Consider the following 26,414-nt stretch of genomic DNA (forward strand, 5'->3'; position numbering starts at 1 on the left):
CTATGCTATAGGAACATGAAACAAAATAAGCAAACAAAATATGTGACTGATGCCAACAATCTTTGCTTTCAGACTGGTAACTTACTACCTCATTATTGTATAAAAAATACATTTTGCAGATATAATGTTTCTTTACAGTGAGGCACATGAAGAAAAACACACTGTAAAAAATAAATTGTTGGCTCAATGAATTATTTTTTAGTAACTAGTTCCACAGAAATTTTACGTTCACTCAATTTCTGTCTCCAAAGTGTTTCCTGGATTGATGTTTTTTAGTTGGCCCAAACTTGACTCAAATATAAAAAAGTATGTTGGCGCAATTAGCTTTATAGTTCATTCAACTAAAATGTTTTAATCAGTTGAATATTTAAAAACTTACAGCAAAGACTCTGTCAATTAAAATTTAAGTATTTACTCAATGTTTTATGTGTTACTTCAATTAATATTTAGTATTTGGGATTTTTTTAATAACATTTTTAAATTATTTATCAAATAATTTATGCTGGTGTTGTTAACAAAATAATTAACTTCAGTCACATAAAAACAAAAGCTTTTTATTCACTTATCATACAGACTGAACACACAGAATTAAGTCTTCTTTAAATAGAGGGCATAAAACAATCCAAAAAGCACTCCAAAGTCAGTCAGAACATCTGCAGGGCCGGAGAAGCAAAAAAGAAATTTGGAAGAGAGATTAATATTTGTGTGACAGATAATGCTTCCATGTCTTGGCTGAGTTCCCGTTGCAGTGGGATTTTCTCTTCATGTAGGACAAGGGAAACTATTAAGGATGTCTTTTTCCTGACTGACCAAGCATGCCTGTGCGTGCCCTTCGTACCTTTCCTGTGTGTGCAAGTGAGCTTCCGTATGCGGGTGCTTTATATGGACACTATTGCTATAAATGCAATGTTTTTTTGTTCACACCGCAACAGTCATTTATGCTTTATATAAACTATATTAAAGATCAGTCTCCCAGTGAACACAGTTATGGTTTGCATGCATAATAATTTCCAAGACTAAAAATAACCTGCATTGAGAGATAACTACAGTTGAGGCCATAGGGCATACTTGGTAGAGATTTTATTATGCTAAATATAAAAATGTATAGCTGTCAGTCAATTAAAAAAATTAAATTTAACAAAGTATAAAAATCACAAAATTGCACTCAGCTGAATCAATCTTGTTAAAAGTTTATTTATAAATACATTTCAATGTAATCTGTATGTGCCTATGCAGTACATGCTCCATGCACATGGTTGAAGATTCATACCATCACAACATTATAGCAGCTGTCCTATATGGTTGCCAATGGTGACTAAAGCTTCATCTTAGGCATGAGCCAGGCTGGGCATCAGGGGGTCCCACCATAGAAACAGAATAAACGTCAGTTCATTGGGTCCCACGGCCCTTTGCTGCGAGTCACATGGTGCCACCATGACCAACCCCCCTTCTTTTCCCTTTAGAATCCGTATGTGTGGGGGAAGGGATGGAGAGGAGGGAAGTGAAGAGGGAGGGTAGGGTTGAAAGTATCAAGGCAAGGTAAAGGCTGTGATATGAAGAAACGAATGAACATGCGATGGTCATAAAGAGTAAGTGAGAGAAAGAGAGAGAACAACAGAACATCCTGTATCCTCCGTTATACTGGAGGGAGGAAACCATTGCCACAGCATTGACCCTGTGCCTCTGCTTTAGCACATAGCCTGAAGCAAAAGCACAGAACCAAAGAGAGAGAAAGTGACAGAAATAATAGGAACGATCAGGAGCATTTGGCTGACTTGGAATAACGAGGAAACGAGATTCAGAATGCATCTCAGAGCTGGCTATGTAAGAACCTCTCTGGATTTTTATAAGGATTCCTGAATTAGGAAAGCTGTTGTGGGAATATTGCACTGATAAGCAGGAACGTCAGGAATACTGTGCCATGAATGGGATCAGGAGGCGGAGGAGGGATTGCTGAAGCATGGAGCAGGTGAGCGATACAGCCTGGATATAATTATAAAGAACAAACATTCGCATTTACACACATAAGGTCATTTTTCCTGACAGCAAAAAAGCAAACAGGACCGAAGGATGCTGGCATCACTTTCAAACAATCCTCAGTGTGTTATTATAATAAACACATTACCTTGCAACTTGCTTTTTCTTAGCTGATAATGTTTCATTATTTTGTCTTGGTGCTCAGAGAGACCCATGTCACATTCAAAACAGGGTGGTGCACAACCTTACATATTTACGTTGATGTATTGATGCTAGAAATTAGATATCAGTAACCTTACACTTTGCTTTGAATGAACAATATTGCACCTGTTTTGCTTCTACACATGTACCATGCTACCAGTCATGTTTATCATGTTTGATCACTTAAAATGTATGCTAAGGGTTGCAATTTGGAAAAGTCAATTATTTTGGGTCCGATGAAACATGCTTTGATTTCTCTGACGCGTACAACAGACGGTTGAACTGCTCTTTAGTTGTTATGCGGTTACAATACAAAGAAAAGACGCTGATTCCCAGGGTAGATTTGCAGCCTGTGCATTATGTCACTCTTTCTCCTTTGGGCATGACACTGCAAATTCATAGCGTTTTGCATGTGTGTATCTTTATACCGTCTAGCTCCTATAAAAAAAACATTTATTCCCTAAACAAGCGTTATCTTTCCTCAAGCGTGTCACATGCTGTTTTCCCGCTCTCCGGTGATTTATCATTAATGTGTTTAGCGGGGAACATTGCATGTTTACAATCACGTCTTGCATGAGAGTAACGTCAGCCAGTTCAGGTGATGTCACCCCCATGCAATTGTAACCATTGGACCCAATGGATGCAACCATTGGATTGTTGCTGAGAACAATACAGTGTATGTATTGATGGGTGCTTGTGAATATAAATGTCCAGGAACAATGGACACATTTGAGCTATTTTAGTGGTTTCCAATTGATACCTTGAAAACTGATGGGTTCTGGTGGGGTCTGAGACAACAGGGAAACACAATTGTTAAATGCAAATAATATGTGACCCTACCTGTGAAATACAGCCGTATAATCTAATGAGATTGGGAGCATCAAAGTTGGACTTCACTTTATATTCAGTCTTTGACATGGTCTTACTCAGTCAATATTTAAGGGGGGTTCAGCGGTTTTTAAATGTATTTCATGCTTATTAACACAGTTTAAGAGTTGGTTTCCTCATGCTAAACATAGGCAACATGTAGCAAAAAAGCAGTTGTGTTGCAGAGTAGTTTCAGATTTTTTTCGAATACAGGTCCAGCTGACGTATCAGGGTATCACTTCTTTTTATGGGTACATCCCACCGGAAAAAGCACGTCAACACGTCAATCAGCTTTTTTATATCAAGACTCAACAATGGCACAAAAGAAGAAGTATGTTTTTGGATGTAAGGAGAAGAAAGCCAGCATTATGGAAACAATGGATATAGTTTGTTTATCCGGGGTAGCAGCGGAGTTTTGTGTGTGTGTTGCAGGTCTATAATGGTTCATGGAAACTTCATGAACGTCAATGATTTTAAACTGTATTTACCTAAGCATAGATGAATAGCTAGAGTTATGTACATGGTAATGACATATCGTGGGCCTCAAATGCATTTGTTTCCTAATTTTTATGTAAACCTTGTGCACGCAAAAGACAGCTGGAAAACATCTGAGGCCAATCTCAACATAACACCGACTGTGACTTTACAGTTGAGATGAATGCCCCAACATTAAATTAATTACAATGTTGTTACAATGCTAAAAACAAAGTTGTTACTGCTAGTTAGTCCTACATGCTAATTAATGCTATATTCTAGTGTTTAGGCTAAAGTTTTATTTTTGACTTTACCGTTACATTTTGCGGGTCCATACTGAAAAAAAAGCACAAACTTACCACCCAGAAAAATCCATCTTCAAACAATTATTTATTCCTTAAAATCTGTATTTTCGTCTAACACAGGCTTAAACATATATGGTCTGTTTACTAATGTGAGCTACTGACATGAGCCTCAGAGCAGAGCAATCAGAGCAAAGCTCAATATTATTATTCATGACCCTTCCAAATAAGGTAATAACAATTTAATTCAAATCTTAGGGTTGTAAATGGACATGTAAAAACGTTTCTGGATAATTTTTGCATTTAATAAAGTTACATAACTTCTATGTAAATATCAAAGAACAATTTATCATCAATGTATTCTTTGGCACCTTTAAGGACAGTTTGATATTGTGTTGGGTTTCATTGATGTCTAAAGTAAAACCCGTTGAGGACCACTGTCTGATCTAAATATATTAATTGTAGCATACTGTTGTTGACAGTCCTAGTGTACATGGATTCAAGTATGTGAATGTTTGAATGAACCCTAAAAAAAGTATGCCTGTATCAATTTTAAGCTCTGTGAACTAAATATGCAAGTAATGTTTCATGCAGAAGTTTTTAGTTGACTGTTCCCACTAGAATTGTAGTAGTTTGACATCTGTATTTGAATATGCTCACATAATTATTATGAGAGGAACAGGAAAAAGATGTTGTGAAAAGTATCAGTTTGAGCCGAGACAGGTCAGTGCTGGACACAGTGTGTGTGTATTTGTGTGTATTCAGCATGGCGCACTGCCAACAGGCAACTAGCTAGCTAAATAAGAGACCACCATGGGCTGAAATTAGCAATAGATCAATACTCAGAAAAAACTTGAACACACACACTGGAAACACACACATCTTTGCATTCATTGGTGCAGGGCGTTTAGGGCTGAAGAAATGAAAGTTAAAGCAAAAGATTATTGCATCTCATACATAACATTTATCACAACTGAGACCTCTGAGAAATATAAGGATTAAAGTACATGCGTGTTTGTGTGTATAACTGTGAGAGTGAATGTGAAGGTCGTCTCATTGATCACATGTATGGAGTGACTCTAGCCAGTAACACTAGCTGGCTCATAAAAACATTTAATACATTCAAACTAAAAATAACAACTGATTTCATCTAGTTACTTGTGATTGGTTTGTGGCTTATGAATTCATACATAAATTAGACATTATATTATGCATCAGACCCATGTATTTCCAGCATATTCTTTTTGAATCTCTTTCATCTCCACCCTTTTACATCCGTTATGACCGTAAATGTGATATTTCAGGTCTCTGTATCGTGCTGGTTAGATTACATGCATGGATTATGGATATATTTGAAATCCATTCCACTCTGTAGTAAGTGGGCAGATGGCTGAGGGTTTGTGTTTACTAGCAGATGTTTCTCTCATTTGCTCATCATTTCCACAGTAGCAGCAAAACATCATTGAATGTACTTGACAAAGTGAATAACTTCATTTCGAATCGTATGATTGTGCTTTTAGATATAGGTGTCAGCAGAATGGACATCTTGCAATGTTTTAAGATTAGCCTAGAGGAAGTGATGTAAAAAGAAAGGAAGTGGTGGTATGTATGCTATGCCACATGTGTATTCGGAGGAAACAGGACGTTTGAGCTTTACAAGCGCTGTGAGATGCTCTCAGTGGTCAAAAGTGTCCTCATCTCAGCTCATAAATAGAGAAGATCAGTAGTTCATGTAACACAATACAATACTATTCATAGAGATTCCTCTCACTAAGGTTTTATTTTAACTCTTAGTGCACTATTCTTTCCTGCATGTATAATTTATAGGTGCATGAAACAACGATTTTATTTTATTGATAAAATATGGACCTACACTGTAAAAAAATTCTGTAGAAATTACAGCATTACTGTGTATTACTGGCAACTAGCTGCCAGTCAAAATGCCAGTCATTTTGTGTATTGGCCACCAGTTCTGTGATTGCAGTACCAGTTTTAGCCACAAGTTTTGTGATTGCAATATCAGTTTTGGCCACAATCCTACATACTGTTCCTTTAACACATTTTGAATATTAATTAATTATGATGATAAATATGATTCATTGTTTCTGTCTTATAGTGTAAACAGACAACCATATTAGATGTCCACAACAACACAGCATGGCTTAGTTTGACAGGAGTGAACAGTGCAGATTTACAACAGCCTAGCCCTAGAGAATATGGGTTCATGAACCCTGTGACCTCTCTCCCTCTGCCCCAGACTCATCCTTGTGGACCGCTCGGATAAAACGCTTTGTTTCCACACAGTAGCTAACATATAAAAGCATTACTGAGTGTATAAAATAATAATGCAGCGTCCAGTAGGTAATGGGCTTTTTTGAGAGCACAATATGGATTTGATAAGATAAGCACATAGGAAAATCTCCACCATGAGCATGCATGCACTTAACTTACAAAAGAAGAACTTAAAAATAGTAAGTGGCAGAACACATGGTAACAGGAAAAAAAGGTAATTAAAATGAAAGGTGCTCTAAGCGAATTCACGTGTTTTAGACCATAACATTTTTTTGTTACATACAGCAAACATTTCCTCACTATCTGCTTGCTGCCTGTTCGCTGATCAAACTGTAAAAAAATGCGATCTCTGTAGACAGCCCAGGCTCCACAAACTGCAATAAAAACAAAGTGGCCAAACCTACAAACAGAAACGATAACAAAGTGTTCCAGCCAATAAATGACAAGAAGGATTTGGGGGTGGGGGTTGTGCGCGTTCATGAAAGCACGGAATGGAGGGGGAGCGGGAGGAGTTACCTACGCTCCGTTTGTTTGAAAACAGTTCAAACATCAACAAAAAGTGACGTCACACAGATTCGCTTAGAGCGCCTTGAATTAGAGATATGATGTTGGTTTGATAGTAACTGGGAATGAATGGAGTCTAACAAACCCTCTTATATTGTGACTTTGCCGTTGTTATTGAATTGAATCTGGTTTGGTTGGCTTTTTGTAACGCAAGCTCACTCACTAGCGATATTAAAGTTCGATAGGAAATGTATGTACAACTAAAATGCAAAGCCTGAATGAACTATTGTAACTTTGTATTAAAACATCTGCCAAATGTGTAAATGCCAAAGTTAAAAGAGGATTTAAACTGATGCATATGTATCTTAAAGGGACACTCAATTTTTTTTGAAAAATATGCTCATTTTCCAGCTCCCCTAGAGTTAAACATTTGATTTCTACCGTTTTGGAATCCATTCAGCTGATCTCCGGGTCCGGCGCCACCACTTCCAGCATAGCTTAGCACAATCCACTGAATCTGACTAGACCATTAGCATCGCACTCAAAATAACCAGAGTTTCAATATTTTTCCTTTTTAAAACCTGACTCTTCTGTAGTTACATCGTGTACTAAGACCGATGGAAAAATTTAAAGTTGCGAATTTCTATGTCGTTATGGCTAAAAACTATAATCACATTCTGGCGTAATAATCAAGGACTTTGCTGCCGTAACGGAGGCGCAATGATATTACGCAGCAGCCGAAAATAGTCCCCTTATTCAATAGCAGACTATTTTCGGGCACTACGTAATATCGTTGCACCTCCTGCATTTTCGAAAAGAAAGTGGAGTGTCCCTTTAATTTCCCCTTACATATGTCTCTTACTTTACATATTTCTAAACATATACTTATTTATTTAAGGGATACACCGATACATAATCTCTGTGGCAATACCAATATTCTATACCTTTTCTGCCCCTTTTGAATACCAGGATACAATCTGCCCTGATCACCTGCTATTTTTAAACAATCGGTCGATGTCCTATGGTGGGAAAAAATGCGTTAATCTGCCCATACCGATTAAAGGCCAATATATCAATGCATCATAGGAAGAGAGAGAGAGAGAGATTTACTGACATGCTGATTCACTTAAATCATGTATCATTACTTTTGTCAGCTATGCACATTGTGGTTTTGTTTATACACATACAATACCCACAAAATCTGCGTAAGATTGCCTGGTTTCTTATATTTATTTACTGAAGACAAAGAAAGAGCTTAGAGTATTGCAAAATAGTCTTTCTTGCCTCTCTCTGTAATGACAGCCACATGGGCAAAAGCACTGAGTGTCAGGTCATCTGTATTTCTCTGCATTGTTTTAGCTTTAATGCCCCAAGAAACATTAGAAGCTCTGATGATCTACAGCTTCCAGAGCAATGCAGTCACAAAGTCTGAAACGCTCACATAATATCTCCTGAGCTCTTACACTTCAATTCAGGTCATGTTAGGTTAATCCCTGGGAAAAAATAAACACACTTGTGAAACGTTTTGTAAATGAGACTGCCTTTGTCCCACAGAGACCTAATGGACTCTGTTGTTGAGTTTGTTAACTTGATCTAAGAGCGTGAAGAAATAAGGTCCGGTCAGATTGTTTGCTTGGTCTCTCCGAGCGACTTTGTAAATGCGCCGCCGGTCGGCCGGGCCAGTAACAATAAGCCAGCTTGAGTGGACTTCCTACTGTATATTTACCTGGCAGTCATTTCACACCCAAGCCTTCCCGCAAAATCAAACATACATAGCGTACACAAAGAAAGCTGTTTGCGTTGCGTTCTTACAAGGAAATCTAAATGGAAAAACACAAAAGCTTTGTGAGCTACCTGTATTCATTGTTTTGAAGAAATTCCCAGATTGAATTCAGCATTGTGTTTTGTGTGGTAAAAAGACAGATCTGAAGCTGTGACCTTTAAATCAATACAACATTTGCACGTCTGTTTTTCGGCATCACATTGATTGATCTGTCATGACCACAGCGTGACCTGAAGAGCTCGTGACTGAAGTGCATTGCATCTCCACATTCTGCAGGCTACAATGCCTCAAGCTCTTAAAACTGCAAACTCTGACCTCTACATCTACCATTTCCTCCCAACACGACTCATATCTCCCATGTTGTGTCATCATTTGAGGGAAGATTATTTTTGTAAACTATTATGTCATTTATTAGAATAATAGGCCTATGAGTCAGAATATCCAGTAATAAAAACATGATACTACCATGTTGTATTAAAATTTCTTCTTTAGTGTCTAAAACAACACGAGGGTGAGTAAATGATGACAGAATTTCATTTTTGGATGAACTATCCCTTTAAAAGGTCCTAAAATGTACCATTTAGGTACAGATATGTACACTGGTATACAGTATCTTTTGGTACCAATATGTACATCTAATGTAGCTACTAATATTTACTCTTTATGTATGTATTTGTACATTTAAAAAGATACCTCCCTCCCCAGTGACAATTTTTTTTACTAATTTTCTGACAGTAGGCCTATATAAGTGACCGGGGTCGGCCGGGGTCTGCTAGGGCTCTCACCCTCTAGTTTTTTTTACATTACATACATTATTTCCGCTTATTACCTGGGTACTTGCTACATTAATAAATAACCCAGATAGCACAGGTACGTCTGCAAGATGTCTGGTAAAGATCTGGAGATCTGGAATACATCTGGTGTGTAAAAACGTCTTATAAAGGTCTTAGAAAGAGCTGCTTTACATACATTCTAAATCAAAAACGTCTTGCAGATGTCTTCAATATGTCTATATGACATCTTTTAGGAAACATCTCAGAGACGTATTGCAGATGAGCAAACAATCTAAATAATACGTCTTGCAGATGTAAACGCAGACATCAAATAGACGTCTTCGAGATGTTTGTGTGCTATCAGGGAACTGGACATGAAATATTGACTGACAAACTCAAATCTGGTATGAGAAAACATATCATATTAATTATGGAGCCGTCTGGTATCATCTCACAGTACCTGGTTGAGCGGTGTTATCAGTTTTAAAAGCAAATGTTATCAGTGAACATACCACGCGAAGGACCAACCAGAATCAAGTATCCCAGAAAGCCGTGTAAATAATGATATGAAGAGTTTCGTTGCAAAACGAGATAAATCCTTTTTTTTAATTGTTCAGAAATCTCGTTTTTTTGTTGTGCATTCCAATTAATATCAATTCAACTGCAGTTGGTTTGTTTTGATTAACTTAAAAAATACAGTTAAGTAGCACCTTAAAACAAAATAATAACATGATAACATAATAAAAACATGTTTTGACAAAAATGTTAAAAAAATGGATTTATCTCGTTTTGCAACAAAACTCTTCATGTTTACTATAGACTCACAGAAGCACTTTATTATTCAAGCATTAGCCACCTTCACCACTTCAAATGTCCTCCCAATCTCTATTTCACAGTCTCGTACCTTTCTTTTTTTCGGCTGTTATGTCTTTTCGTCCCCGTCTATCGTTTTATCTTGGTACAAAGAGGGCTTTGTTTGCAGTGGCCTTGAACGCGCCGCGCTCTGGCTCCCGTCACGCGCCCTGCTACGCTTCTTGTAATGCCCGCGTGCCGCCACCAGAGAGAGCCCCGCGCCATTCACTTCCATACACTGATTGATCCAAAGCGCGCGGTGTTGGGACAGCGGATTTGCATCGGGGAGAGGGAAGGAGGAGGGCGCTGCGGGCAGACCAAACAACGGGAAAGAGGCAAATGGACGGAAGAAAACGGGATATGTGAATGCCACGGTGCAAGATAGATCGCTCAGATCATTTTTAACAGCCTCGTTTATTTGTAATTTATTTAAAACATCGCGTTTATATCATCTTAACCGCTCACTATCCCTCTGCAAAACAAGTGAAGCTGTCCAATGAATGGAGTTGCATTTTGCCTTGTTGGAATACCACCGTATCCAGAAAACGAAGTAAGTGTTGGATCCATACTAAGGCAAGGGTTAAAGATTGAGTAAGTTAGCTGATCGCTCGTGCGATGTGGAGTTTGAAAACAGTTTGTGTGTAACGTTATAGTACTGGTTAGAAAGCATGATTTACTAAGAGGATTAAGTAGCGTGGCGGCAATGTGTACAAAGTAAACTAAGACATAACAGATGTGACTAACTATTCGTTAAAGATTTGATTAATAATCGACCCAATTTCTCCACTAACTACGCATATAAGTAGTTTATGAAGCTTGACATCAAAGGGAAAAGTGATTCATGTTGTTGTTGTTGTTGTCCTGTCAGTCACTTCACGTGTTATTTACTTATCTGCTGTAAAATCTAATGTAACAGCAAAGTCAAGTGTACAGTCTGTTGATGTTGTATGCTTTAAATGCATATACAAATAGTAATCAACTTTCTATTTCTTAAAAATAGTTTAGATTTTATAACATCAACCTATATTTTGAATTAAAAGCTTTTTCCACGTTACATCATAAGTCTTGTAGGCCTACATCACATGCTATATTATACGTACAGAAGGCTTTTTCTCTTTTATCTTTGTGTACAATAGAAAGATGGTTGTTAAAACAAATAACAATATGTTTATAGACTAGTACAGAGCTGTGTGTGTATGTTTGTGTGTGTGTACTGTGTATGGGTGTGTACCAACATAATGCAGCATCTCCTGGAGCAAATAGCTGTGGCACTGTATGTCGTATATCATTATCATGTCACAGTTCTTGTTTAACACTAAAAGATTTTCCTATACAATTTTTTTTCTTCTGACAGAAGGAAAAAATATGAAACTACAGTATATGGAGGAGGAATAGATGTATTTTGTGCATCATTAGCAATAGATCGCATTACATGATTACAGCAATAGTGGATTTGCAACTGGATAGATGTACTGTATCTGCTCATGGTTTTTTTTTTTTTCGGTTTAAAAGCTGATGCTTTCGAAATCAATCTTGATTTGCATCATCATATTACCATTTTTCTGTTCTCTTTTATCATACATTTACAAATACAGTAGCATTTGGAATTTGCAAGCAAACAATACTAGACCTGTTTTGTAAACTGCTGCATAATGAGATCAAATGTATATGTTACCAGTTTCTTTAGTGGAACCCAAAAGGAGAAATGATGAAGAATTTTGAAAGTTTGGAATGACTTTAGGGTTGATGATATTACATTTAAGTGCACTTCTGCATCCATCTGGAAGGAAATTATACAGTTTTGGTATTTAAGGAGACCCAAATAGACTAAAATATAGCCGAGTGCTATTTTTATTAGCGGGAGTGGTTGATGTTTGTGTGTATGAGCAAGAGAATTTGTGTAAAAGTGTGTTGTGACCAGTGACTTTCTCTCCTGGTCATGCCGAATTGAACCCTGATTCAATTATCATAAAGCGGTTGGGCGAAGAGGGAAGACAGGATTAATGGAGAGTGGAGAGAGAACATAACACATTTCAGTTCATTTAGAAAGAACAGCAGCCTACATTAAGTGTGTTCACAAACATCAAAGCATTTATTGATTTTGAGCAGTGAGACAGACTTAACCTCTTCCATTCAATGCTACTGAAACAAACTGAGTCACATCTACCCAAAATATCAGGGTGATTCTCACGAAAACTTGGTTTTAAAAAATGTCAAGCATGAAAATGTAAAAATTGCTTAAATTTACTTTTTTTCCCACCAGACATTGAAAAACAAAGTCTGGAGTAAATGGGAACATTAATTTAAAAACTTTTACTTATCATTTAACACTTTTTGTAACATAATTTAAAAAATTAGTCCTAAAAAATCTCATTACCGCAACAGTCAGAAAACATCAACAATGACATATTTTCAAAATGACATGACAAACCTGAAAGAACATAATTTGGAGATTCTGCACATGCATTTAAAATCAAAGTATTATGCTTCTATTAATTAAATTAACATTTAATAAGCATCTGTTGCGGTAATGATAATCAAAATGTCGTGTAAGCATTCTGACAAGACAATATTTCAAATTAACTGTAAAAAAATGATCTTACCTGGTAGCCATCTTGAAGTAACTGGTCCATGTGCTTGGTCACTCAAAATCAAACTTTATTAAAATTCTGTATGTGTGCTTAAACTGTTCTCAAAAAGTGTTGCGGAGGATGAGAACATCAGGCATGGACACATCATTTTCCTAATTTTTTTTCATTATTATTATACATGAATATTCAGTAAATATTTTTTCTCTCATCTAAAGCAGTCTAGCAAAACATCCATTTATTTTTTTTCATAATATTTTTGTGTTCATTTGATTAAATTACAACATAACGCATGTTCAAACACAGCCGGACATATTGCGGTAATGAGAATTTCAGCAGAAAATGAGATAAAATTTACAATTATAAATTCTTATGTTAAAATCACACATTGTGCAAGGTAGAACACAGTATTGTGTTAATTCTGATGCTTTTTAATGTTACTATATTACACATTTTAAAGCTAAAATCATTAGTGCCGTGGTGTTTCAATGGTTTCGTGAGAATCACCCATCAGGTTTGCTATTGAGTATAGTCTGTATAACTTCAACCATACAAGAAGGTGTGTGATTCCCTATCTAATTAAAAATCTTAATTACTTGTAATTTGGTCTCAGGTCATTCAGAAATACTGGTAGAATACCTTAAACACATTGATGTTTCAGCAAAGTCATCTAAGTGCACCGAAGATTTGCATTAACGATGGCGTGCTTACTTTAAGGTGCAAGAGCTTTTTATCTGAAGGGTTTTGTTGAATATATTAGGATATTGACGAAATGTTTGAGATTTTTACTTTTATTTAGAAAGGACAGTAAAGAGTGACTGGAGATTTTGGCATGTACTTTTTGCAAGAAAACATGTCAGAGACGCACTTCAACTCAAGGCATAAAAGATCTCAGATCTGCACATGGCCCATTTGGTGCTGTAGGTCACCCATTCCTGTATAAACAGAAGCATGTGCACACCAGCCTCATTGAAACCTGGCAACATGCTGTGAAAACGACTGATGATTTTTTAGTTAATCTATGCTAAAACATTAATCTTTAAATAGCCACTGTTGTTTTTTATAATGAGCTGATGTTGGATGACCTGAGTGGCGGAGACTGAAGGATAGAGGGACAGGAAAAATACTTCTGATGAGGTTTAAATGTGTTTTAGCAGGATTGTAACTTTAATCACCTAGGCCCATTTTACACAGAGATTACGGAAAATACACGGAAAGTGCGTCCAGGGTTTGATTTTTGGTTCATTTACACTGCCAATGATTTTGCGGAATCTGTTCCGTAAAGACACGTGACGTATTTTTTCCACAGCGTCCGAAGTTAGCTTATTATCCATGATTTCTCTCTCAAGAAACCACGTGTGTGCATTTTAGCTTATGACAAGATCAACATGAGCGCGTGATGCGCTGTTCTGTCATGCTGGTAAATGATCTCAGCTTTATCTCGGATAGCGACGACCTCTCTGATCTCTGCTTCAGTCCAGTTTGCCAAAAATTCTCAAAGTGAATGTTGATCTGCGTTTAAATCTGCGTTTAAATTCCTGTGTCAAAGAGCTAAACCATACTTTTAGAGCTGCCTAATGATTAGTCGCAACAAAACGTTTGCAGAATAATAATTTTGTTTACATATTAAATATGTGTGTAAAGTGTATAATAATTATGTATATATAAATGCACATGCATGCATGTATATATTTAAAGGCAGAGTCCACGATGTTTGAAAGCCAATGTTGATATTTGAAATCACCTAAACAAACACGCCCCTACCCCAATAGAATCTGGACCTTCTGTTGATAGACCCGCCCCACACATACGCAACCCTGGCAACAATGACGGTTAGTAGACACGCTCCTTACTGCTGATTGGCTATACTGTAAGTGTGTTTTGGTAGTCGGCCCGTCTCCTTTTCCAAAGCGTTTTTCAAACATCGTGGACTCGGCCTTTAAGAAATATTTGCATGTGTATAAACATTTGTAGATTTACATATAATTTATAATATATCATATATAAATATAAATATTTATTATATCAATATATTTTTTCTTAAAATTATACATACATGTGTTTGTATTTATATATACATAATATTAGTTGATGTACTGTGTTTAATAATAATGTAAACAAAAACTTTTATTCTGCAAACGAATAGTCGTGACTAATCATTAGGCAGCCCTACAAAATTTCAGGTTGCGATGACACACAATAAATCATTAGGCAGCCCTACAAAATTTCAGGTTGCGATGACACACAATTGACACACAATAGTTTCTGCTTCTTGTTCAAACAGAATGTTTCGTTACGGCAAAGTTACTAGGTCCTTTTTGCGGGAGCGATCCCAGAACATTTACAGGACGCGTTTGTGTTCACACAGAAGCCTCTCTACCAATTTTACGGAAATTTTCTGGGACCAAATTGCTGCACTGCAAGTGTGTGTGTTGGAGAGATGGAGAAAGAATATGTATGAGGTCCATTAGCATTTAAATGCTGACTTTCTCAACTACTTTAACTTTAGATCTGCTTTAGTAAATGTGATGGTGTTATAACTTTATAGTTACCTATAACTCTTCTCTCAGATTGTTATGCTGCCATTATACGTTTTATTATACGTCTTTCTTAGTAGTGTTCCACACGCACTATATAACCAAAAGTATGTGGATACTCAAGCACCACACCCATGTTCTTGTTGAACATGAAACCATGAGTATTAATAAGGAGTTTGATCTTTAGTAAAGTCCTCACAGCTTTTACTCATCTGGCTATTTTTTACTAGATATTGGAACGTGGCTGCAGGGATGATCTGCTTCCATTTAGACACGGGGACATCTGTGAGGTCAAACAGTGATGTTATGTGATGGGGTCAGCAGCAATCCAGTTCATCCTAAATGGGCTCAATCTGGGTTTTGTGTGGGCCTCAGCAGACTCATTAACATATTTTCGATTAGATGGATAGATAAGGCATGTATGGTTTGATGATATACCCATATCCTTTCTAAATAATGGAGTGCTGAGTTTTCAATGCTTTCATATCAGTCTCCATCCATTTGAATGCATCAGTGAGTCCTGGAAATTAGTGAATCAGGAATTGATGCACGCTTACCCAAACCCAAATTTAGATGGGCTGCTTTTCTGAGAAGTCTGATGGTCTGGGTGGGGCGAGATGACTGTACAATCCTGCAGGATCTGACAAAGAATTAAGCTAAATAAAGATATAAGAAACTGTTTCATCTTGTTTATGAACCATCTATTTTATCCATAGCACAATAGTAGCTGTCTGTGACTAGTTCCTACTTCCTTAATTTCTTAATAAAGCTCCACCTATCCGATATCACTTACTCATCACATTGAAATGCAGGAGAGAAGTGTAAGACATGTGTGAGCAGTATGTGTGCGTGCGACTATACTGCGCTGGGCCAGTAATGTTGGATCTGTGCGTGAAGAATGAATCGCTGTAGGCTTTAGATGTTGAACTCTAAGCCCCAGATGGGCGTTGGCCTTCACAGCTACTCCCAGCGGATGACAACACAGATAATGGGCTACTTATTGATCCCCTCATTCGTGCTCTCTCTATAACCTAATGTAAACCCGAGGAACCATTACACAAATGGTCTTGTTTGTCATCTCGCTGTCTCTTTAGCATGCAGTCACTCCAGTGACCTGTGCTTTTTGGTAATAATAACCGTGACAGTAGCAGTGACCCTGTTTGTCACTCTTAACTCAAATAGTGGATCAAGTGACTGATGCAGATATCAGTCTGTATTTGTTTTTGGGATGACACCATTTTTTTTTAAACGACAGATACTGATTTGCCGATACTGATATTTGTTACTTGCTTTTATTATTGAAATAGATCACTGTTTTGATGTTTAATATGAGTACAGATAAAAAAACTAATGCATTAAGGTTTATTGATGCTGCTGCTGCTGCTGCATCATCAAATAATAATTGTCATAATGAATAATTAAAATAGTTTTGAACATGTATTAAATCCATTTAAGAGAGGAACATTGTGAAATGTTAGGCACATGACTTACTTCATGTACTATTTTAAAGGGGCCATGGCATGAAAATCTGACTTTTTCCATGTTTAAGTGCTATAATTGGGTCCCCAGTGCTTCTATCAACCTAAAAATGTGAAAAAGATCCACCCAGTAACTTAGTTTTGGTGACCCATGCTCTACACGCACATGAAAAAATAGGTTGTTGAAATTAGGCTCTCCTTATGATGTCATAAGGAGCTCTTATTATAATAATACCACCCCTCAATCTGCACTATCCGACCACAGCACTGCCATTTAGTGCAGAGAAAAGCACAATTGAGTTTTAATTGCAATAAACCACCATCATTGTGATCAGTGTTTGAATTTCATCAGCTCATTTGCATTTTAAAGGACACACCCAAAACGGCACATTTTTGCACACACCTACAAAGTGGCAATTTTAACATGCTACAATAAATTATTTATGTGGTATTTTTAGCTAAAACTTTACATATGTGCTCTGGGGACACCAAAGATTTATTTGACATCTTAAAAAAGTCTTGTGCCATGGCCCCTTTAAACATTTCTCTTTATTTTCAATCAGCATGCATATAGTTTTCAACTTTTATAAAAAATAAAAGATTGCATGGAATGTTTTACAGCAGTGTACTGTATTCCAGTTAATATTCAAAGCATCAAAGCAATGCTCTGTCAATGCTCTGTCACCAGTTCTACATAATTTGTTTCTGTTAGTCCAGCAAAGGGTTTCCATGCTTGATACTGATATTGAAGCAAAAGTCAACACTCAATTTCTGTCAGAACGGAGTGGGCAGAGGGCAATTTTATGGTGAGGGTGATAAAAATGCCTTTCTTCCCACTTGCATGAACATTCCTCTGTGCCCAACAGCAGCGAGAGCGCAAAACGAGGACAGAATTATAGGAAAAGCAGGGAAGTTGTGCAGGGCTGTTATTGGTATTGGATTGGAAGGCGTAATGGGAATAACACAATGGCTCTCTTTTTCAGAAGAACACCAAGGACATAGCAACTAATGCAGTTCAGCTTGTTGATGGTACACAGCTGGTGTGTGAGAGAGAGGAAGGAAGAGAAGGAGAAAGAGACACAGATCATACTGTATATTTAGTTGTAGAGGTGCAAGATCATTGTCCAGGCCAGGGAGTGATGTGTAATGAGGAGTTGAAGTGTGTAGTACTGTATGGATTGTGTAAACTTGCACTCATAAGAGGGGTTCATACAAACAGTGAGTTTTAGTGACAATTTAGTGACAAAGCGACCAAAAGTCATTTATTTTCATTGAGAATCCGTTGATCGGTCATGTGACAAAGATGAGAAAATGTTAACTTTATATCAGTGAACAAGTGAAGACACTGTAACTCATGCAATTCATCACTAGTACCGTAGGTACTGTAATCAAATGTACTGTAGAGGCTCCTAAAGGTATTTGTCGGCCTGTATGGTTCCATTAGGGAACTTTAATTTTTAAAGGGGTCATATGATGAGATTATTTTAAGGTGTAAAATGGGTGTCCCCAAAGTGCATATGTGAAGTTTTAGCTCAAAATACCCCACAGATCATTTATTATAGCATGTTACAATTGCCACTTTGTAGGTCCAAGCGAAAAAGTGTGTCCTTTAAAATGCAAATGTGCTGAACACTGCAATGATGGTGGTTTGTTAAAATTGAAACGCAATTGTGCTGTTCTTATTAAATTTCTTTCTCTCTGCACTAAATGGCAGTGCCCTGGCTGGATAGTGCAGATTTAATGGGTGGTTTTACTGTAATTTGACTTGCTACCTACATCGCAAATCTGGATGACCTATTTTTTCACATGCTTGCAGAGAATGGTTTACCAAAACTTAGTGCTTGGTTGTTCTTTTTTCACGTTTTCTAGGTTGATAGAAGCACTGGGGACCCAATTATAGCACTCAATCATGGAAAAAGTCAGATTTTCATGCTACGACCCCTTTAACAAAAGGTAAAGTCATTCTGGTAAATTGTAGGTAATTTACTAAAACGACAACAGTAAAAGTCAGAAGAAGCTATTGCCTCTAAGTGGCCATTTTCCAAATACAGAGATAATATCTTACATTTTTTTATTAAAGTTGTATCAGAAATGGTGATAATTCTAACGCTACGTTTACACGGAAACGATCTGAAGGGAAAACGCAAAAGTTGCATTGCATTATAACTTTTGGGGGGAAATCTGCGTGAATACGGTGATGCAAAAGTGTGTGATAGTCGATGTAGTAAGCACTCCAGGCGGCTAGGTGGCAATGTGAAGTACTTGAAACCCGACGTATGGAAATAATCCGACATGTTTGCTATTTTCCTGAACTGGCGCATGCCTGTGACGTAAACGCGCACGGTTCATGAAAAAAATCCGAACCGTTCGGTTCGCTTGTCTCGGAGCGCGTGTGTGTCGTACGGTTCAACGGTTCATGGCATGCGCAATGTATGTAGCCTTGTGCCCTGTATGTGACCTCAGATAGCGTGTTCCCCTTTCGCGAATAGCGCGAAAGAAGAGGTGACTGGTGTGGAGAGTGAGTGCTGCCGGTCATGTTACGTGTAGAAATGGCAAGAGGGAGAGAAAAAGAAGTCTGCCCGCAGTTGGAGGATGCGCCAGCGTCGTATAAGTTTGGTGTGTGGAAACCTTTTTTATTTCATGTTACCTATGATGACAGCGGAAATAAAACAATAGATACAGCCACATGCGACAGCCTTCTCTCCGACCATTTATCTAATCTGAAGTAATGAACACTGTTTTACGTCTTTTCGTATTCAGCGCTATTTTTAGCCTTTCGTTGATAAAACGAAAGCGGCTGATTTCCGCGTAGTTTCATTTTGCTAGCGTGTGAAAGTTGCGCGATCTTATTTCATAAACTGCCCCTTAAAGTAATCAGGACAGAAATGGTCAAAAGTGGACAAAAGGGACGGATTTAAATATTACAGGTGTAAACGTTATGTTTCTCTCTCGTTCACATATACTCTCTGCAGTATTTAAGCAGCCTCTCAGTAGAGCTACACTGAAGTTGGCATTTTGATAAAGGCAAGTTACCTTTCATGTAGATGGCAATACACATTCTCTTTTTTGCCAAATAAATGAAAAGCATGTTGAAATCATCAATGTCTTCCCTCTCGCTGTGTCAAAATCTCGCCTGGCTTTCCTCAGGGATGTTCCCAATAATGTGCTTAAAGTCAAATTCAGTTTGTGCATGATTACATGATATAACTTTTTTTAATACTGTATCCTAAACTATGGATAATTAATACATTAATAAGATAATACATTTCTGGAGTGTTAAAAAAAATACATTTCTGGAGTGTTAAAAAAAGAACAACAAGAACCGTACTGAACCGAGAACCGTGACCATAGAACCGTGATACGAACCGAACCGAGGGTTTTGTGAACCGTGCCACCCCTAGTTTTTACCCTTTAGACAGGAACGCGATGGTAGAGCATTTTTAAGATTTTTTGCATTTTTAAGCCACAAAAACATCATCATCGTGTAAATGAAAGGCACATCCGATAAAATATTTTTACGTTTTCACCCTCGAGCGTTCTCGTGTAAACAGGACCTGAGTGTGATTGTTTCATAGACTTATAATAGTTTTATTTGTTCAGGATATGAAGCATTATATGCAGGTGCATTTATTGCAAAATTCTGATTGTTAGAGCATTCAAGCTATACATTTTATCAGTATTAAAGAATAACAGATTGACGGGACTGGTACCGGCCTGCCAGCCTGCCTGCGAAGAAGAATCGCCTGCAATAATCGCCTGCTCTGCAGTGAACTACGGCTTTGTGTAGTAAATGCTGCTCCATCTGAAAAGGTGATGGCGATTTACTTCTAATCATGGATCCGCATGACAGTCCCCTACAATATATCGCCCAGCCCTATTATACATAGTGCACACACATATATAAACAAAAACTTTTATTCTGCAAATGGTTAGTCACGATTCATTGCATAGCCACAAATAAGACTTTTAAAAACACTTGCATTTCAGCATGTACGGTAACGAGTCGAAATGGTCTTGAGTTTTAGACCGCAGTCGGCCCATGCCTATATTGATTCCTGCCTTGCATCCGCACCACAAATAACACGTTGATATGCAGGACTCTGCTCTGGATTACCAGATGTTCTCCAGGCAGAGGCTTCAGAAATCTGATAAACTTCCTCTTTCCAACTCGGACGTTGCGTTTCCCAAAATTGTTTAATCTCGTGTCACACATGCAGCCAGTTACAGGATGATTCCGAAACAGCAATCAGTTTCACCACAGATATTTGGACATCTAGCATGTCAGTGAGCCTGACTGAGTCTGAGAGCATTTTATTTTGAGATCTGTTCTAATGAAAATCTTGTTTTTTTTTTTGGTGAAAGTGCAATTTGTGATAATTTGTTTTTATGATGAAAATGATTTTTTATGAAAAAAAAGTGAATTTTTGGTTGTAGCCTTTATGCTGTCAATTACAGTTCTTGGAAAGAAAATAGGTAATCGTCAGGTCACACCTACAGAAAAATCCGAAGTCGGAATCGGCCAAGAAAATTGAAACCGGTGCATCTCTAATCTGTATGTGTCTTCCATGTGAATCAAATATACGAACTCTTGCGCTGCTAACACATTGCTTTACCAGTCGAGCCACAGGAACACAATGAATTAAGAATGATATCTTATTTATATGGCTAATATATATCTTATTGATCATAACTTTTATACTTGCAAGTTTTGCAACCCATTAAAATCCTAATGGCAACAGCAATCAGAAAAGCCATATAAGTACAGTGACCTGGAGATCTTCAGTGCTAAAATGTGACTTTCTGCTCTCAATGTGACCCATCAGGATGCATATGCACATGTGTATTGTGTAACTGCACTTTAGTGCTGCCTGTCTCTTCAGACTGATCAGAATGCCTTTATGATCGTTCATGTGCAAACTTGTTGACCTCATCTTATGTTTATCCATATTAAGACTCATAAAATGCAGTTATACACACAAATACAAATAAAAGCTTGTGTTCTGTATATGACTGAACATGCCACCGTGACCCCACAATCACAAACATCCCGCTTTCTGTGTGTGTAATGGGATAAGATGTTTTTCTCTTGGGAAGCGTGTCTAGGCAGGCCGGGATTGGAGCCTGGGACTTGCCTCACTGGAGTGGCTGATGGGGAGATAAGCCAGCGTAGGGCACAAGAGCATCAGCCTCAGGGCAGGGAGGAAAAAGCTTCAACCACAACTTATTTTTGTTGTACTCTCTCTTTACATGTCTGTATTAGCTATTAAATTCATCTGTGAGAATATGCTAATAATTTTTGGTTTGGGACGGTATATTAAATTTTGGTAATATATCAGAATTTTTGCCACTGGATAAGGGATGAAACAACGACCATTTACATTGGAATGGTCTGATATGACTTTATTTTTTTGCAAAAAATGCTCTGCCAAAAATTTACACTGAGGTCAGATGTAAGCTTTCCAGCCAGCATGCCTGTTGTACAGCTGAATATTTTCAAACATGGACGAAAACCTTTAAAAGTATTAGAAATATATTAGAATTTCATCATACGCTGTTTCTTTAAATGCAATTGTGACATCTCACTTTGTAGAATACAGAGATATTTATTGAATATCGTCATGCGCCCAAAACTAACAGAGTAAGTGTCGCCCACCCTCAGTCAACATGACTGTTTCTACCTTTTGTGTCCCCAGACAGAGTATGTATGTAAATTTTAGCTTAAAATACCATATAGATCATTTTTATAGCATGCTTAAATTGCTACTTTAGGTGTGAGCAAAAATGTGTTTAGGGTGTGTCCTTTTAAGTGCAAATGAGCTGATCTCTGCACTAAATGGCAGTGCCGTGGTTGGATAGTGCAGATTAAGGGGCGGGATGCCCTCCTGACTTTACAAGGGAAGCCAAATTTCAATGTCCTATTTTTTCACATGCTTGCAGAGAATGGTTTGCCAAAACTAAGTTTCTGGGTTGATCTTTTTCACATTTTCTAGGTTGATAGAAGCACTGGGAACCCAATTATAGCACTTAAACATGGAAAAGTCAGATTTTCATGATATGTCCCCTTTAAAAGAATAGGTCACTATAAAATGAAAAATGTATTATTTAAATTTCTATATATATTTAACCTCTATGTTGTTTTAAAATTGATAAATGATGGGAAGCACACATTTGACGGTACCCAATGACTTTGTATTTGACTACAATTTGTTTTTCCTACTATGAAAGTCAGTAGGTACCATTGTGTGCTTAGCATCAATTATCAAAATATCTTCTTTTGTGTTCAACAGAATAAAGAAACTCATACAGATTTAGAACAACATGAGGTATGTGTTTGCACTAGGATTCAAACCCATGACCTATTTAACTATTTCCTCGCCAGCATTTTTTTTTTAATTGCCAGACAGCATTTTTTTATGATTTTTTTAATGCCTTCCAGAACATGTAAATATATTACCATACAATATATCAAATGAAAGAACAGACGCTCTGCTTTCAAAAAAAAAAAGTTTCATCCTACCTTCATTTGTTCTCTTTATATCATTTTTTAGAAGGACTTTTTATAGAGATCAGATTCAGAGCGATCATCAAAACATACATGGAGTTTGAACTGTTTACTCTGAGGAAATACTTTATAAGTTGGGTAAGAGCGCCACCTGGTGGATAATAGCGGAAATACGGATTGCCGGAAAAACTCTTCATTGGCAGGAAAGCGTTTCTCTTAATAGACAAGTTAACTCGTCAATGGCGGCGAAAGAGTTAAGCGGAGCTACAGATATGCTATGAAAAACAGAACCAGCAGACCTATACAAACAGCTGAGAAAGATAGCAGAGGACTGGAGAAATAGAATGAGGGAGGGAATGAAATGTGTATTCAGAGATTTCAGCTGACAGATAACCAAATATGGCATTGACTCAAAGAAGAGCAAGTGATGTTGAGAAAGCACTAAATGGATGAATGCAGGAGGCACCAGGTTTGGTGGAATGTTAGACTTATAAACAAGATATCCAAAAAAAAAGAAAAACAGAGGAGTGTGGAGGAGAGCTTATAGTATTGAGATGACTGAAGCCATATTAACTGATGTTAACTCAGATTAGAGCCTGAACGATATGCAGGGGGGGCAATACAGATATTAGGGATTTAAACAAAATGATAATGATATATCGGCCAATATTCTTTATGCGTATATTACAGTATAGTATTTATTTTTTAACGCGAACTTTAGACTTTTATAAAACAAAAGCGCCCTGCTAAAAAAACAATAGACACCATCACAGAAATTCTATTGGTTTTATTGGGAATTTTATTGGTTCTGATGGAATATGGCCCAAAACACACTACAGTGTAGTGGTTTTAATGGTAAAAGCTAATGGTTCCTATTGGTATTTTAATGGAAACCATTAGAATTTTCTGTAATGGTTTTATTGTTTTTTTCAACAGGGCGGGTACTCTCTGCCTCTTTCATTTTAATACCTGCAAACTAGTCGCTTTTTGGCGAAAATCGCCGTTTTGAATTGAAAAAGGTCATCCACATAGATCATGTAGATTCGAAGAGTTTTTTTGGGGGGGTCTCGACTTTCCATAAACGGGAGTTTCAAAACCTACTGTGGTCTGCTTCATAAAAACAATAAAAGCTCTTTGGTCATCATGCGAGGTCATCACAGCGTGGTTAAGGTTAGGATAGTCGATTGGTCAATGGATGGGACCTGAACAAATGGGGTTACGTGAAGGGCGGGTCTTCGCGTTGCCAGCAGCTTCTCTAAAAAGGCCTTGACTGCATCAGCTTTCCCGCGGATGAATTCAACTTTTGCGGGCGCGTATACAATGTGTCACCTTTTTTCAGCCCTTCTGAGTTTGCAGGCATGCATTTTGCGAGGGTGTGAAAGTTGTGCGAGCTTATTTAATCAATTGCTCTGAAATGAGCATGTTTAATAACAACACAAGCAGTTGTACTCTCACATACTGTAATATAAGTGCACAACTGCACGTCAGTTTAAACGTGCCATTTCTCTGTGTGTATTATGTGTAACAACACACAAGTGAACAAAAATGATGGATTAAAAACACCAAGTGAAAATGGGAATGTGTCTTTCTTGTCCACTTATAAGTCAATCGACCAAAGCGCGTCTTAATACTAGGTGTAAAATGTCGTGAAGACACAGCTTGACTGCAGCCGCATGAACAAGAGACCACTGACTGAACCGAAAGGGTTGGCTGGTGTCACCAGTAGCAAACAATGGAGACAAGCTCATATCGGCCGATAAAATCGGCAAAACGATAAATCGGTCAGGCTCCAGCTCAAATATCTACATCTACATCTGCATCTCTGTGTGTTATCGGAAGTCAGAATGTGATGCTACTGATGTATTTTAATGTAGTGCGATGGCATTTTGTCGTGTGTGTGTGTGTGTGTGTGAACCGAACATTTCTTTCCTCTGTCTGACACTTAAAGGACAAGTTCGGTATTTTACACTTAAAGCCCTGTTTTCAGATTGTTTATGGTGAAATAGAACGGTTTTGACTGAAATTTCGACATATGCGGCTGCCCCGAGAATTTTAGGGTGTTTGCGTTTCACCTCACACCTCTACAATGGGTTTAATGGTGCACTGGAACAATCCTTCCTAAAGTGCATTAAACTTCCGTTTACAAAGACGTGAAACTCACCGAGTGGTCGGGGCGTTCACTGATATGCTCACACAAAAATCGCTGCAAAAGATGCTTTCCAACAGCTGTTTTAGCATTCGTTGTTAACTTGTGGACCTATTTTTCCAAACGCCTCACACGTGTATATTCTTCCGCTTAGAGCTTGAATAATAGACACTCCAGCCCAGGTGGTGGCACTAATCGGCCAATGCCAATTGCTAGAATAGAAACAAAGTTCCCGGCGCGGAGTAATACCGTACCTCACAGCACAACTAATACATGTCAATGGAGTTGGCAAAAACTACGATAAAACCTGTTGGAATGCGTATTTTGCAGCGATTTTTGTGTGAGCATATCAGTGAACACCCCTGACCACTCGGTGAGTTTCACGTCTTTGTAAACGAAAGTTTAATGCATTTTAGGAAGGATTGTTCCAGTGCACCATTAAACCCATTGTAGAGGTGGGAGGTGAAACACAAACACCCTAAAACTTGGGGCAGCCGCATATGTCGAAATTTCAGTCAAAACCGTTCCATTTCATCATAAACAATCTGAAAACAGGACTTTAAGTGTAAAATACAGAACTTGTCCTTTAAATGATGTTGCTCCTTTAGGGCTTTTTTGCATGTGAGAAAGAGTAACAACACTACTTTGTGGATGTGTAAATATGGTTAGTCATGTGTTCATGAAGCTTCCTCCAGGGATTTCAAGATGTGTTTGTGCTTTTGCTGTGCTGTTTGAAAACAAATTTTAAGTTTGGAAAATCGCTGTGTCTAACTAAAATTACCGTACATGCATAAAACATTGAATTCAGAAGATCAAAGATAAATTAAATTTTTTATGACATTACACCTTTAGTCATATGCCACAGTTTGAAGAAGAATTTAAGAAAACTGAGAGATTGACGTTCAATTTAACTCAAATTCTTCCCTCTCAGCCATGAGAGAGAGGAACAGGAAGTGCTGCGCACATCTGTGATCAACATTTGTGTGACTCCTTAGTCAGCTGGGTCTGTTAACATGGATCTCGCATGGCAGCAAGAAAAGGCCAGGGGGAAAATTCACCTATCCAAGCACCCACACAAACAAACGCACAGACTGGATTTCTGCACAGTCATTAAAACAAACCGGAAAGAGCCTGCAGA

At 37.7% G+C, this 26,414-nt stretch overlaps 1 protein-coding gene across 2 annotated transcripts in view; it reads left to right on the plus strand.

The window, feature by feature from the left end:
* Window positions 1–1,516: 1,516 nt before the first annotated feature.
* Window positions 1,517–26,414, plus strand: part of arhgap23a (Rho GTPase activating protein 23a) — a 75,161-nt gene continuing 50,263 nt past the window's right edge. The window contains exon 1 of one of the 2 annotated variants that reach the window (XM_073857106.1): window positions 1,517–1,969. In XM_073857106.1, coding sequence (XP_073713207.1) covers window positions 1,961–1,969 — 9 coding nt within the window. In that variant the 5' untranslated portion in view covers window positions 1,517–1,960. Of the gene's footprint in view, window positions 1,970–10,298; window positions 10,576–26,414 lie in introns of those variants that run through there. The other variant, XM_073857105.1, reaches the window with a different exon arrangement.

The sequence above is a fragment of the Misgurnus anguillicaudatus genome, chromosome 19 (genome assembly GCF_027580225.2).
Source record: "Misgurnus anguillicaudatus chromosome 19, ASM2758022v2, whole genome shotgun sequence".
Lineage (NCBI taxonomy): Eukaryota > Metazoa > Chordata > Actinopteri > Cypriniformes > Cobitidae > Misgurnus > Misgurnus anguillicaudatus.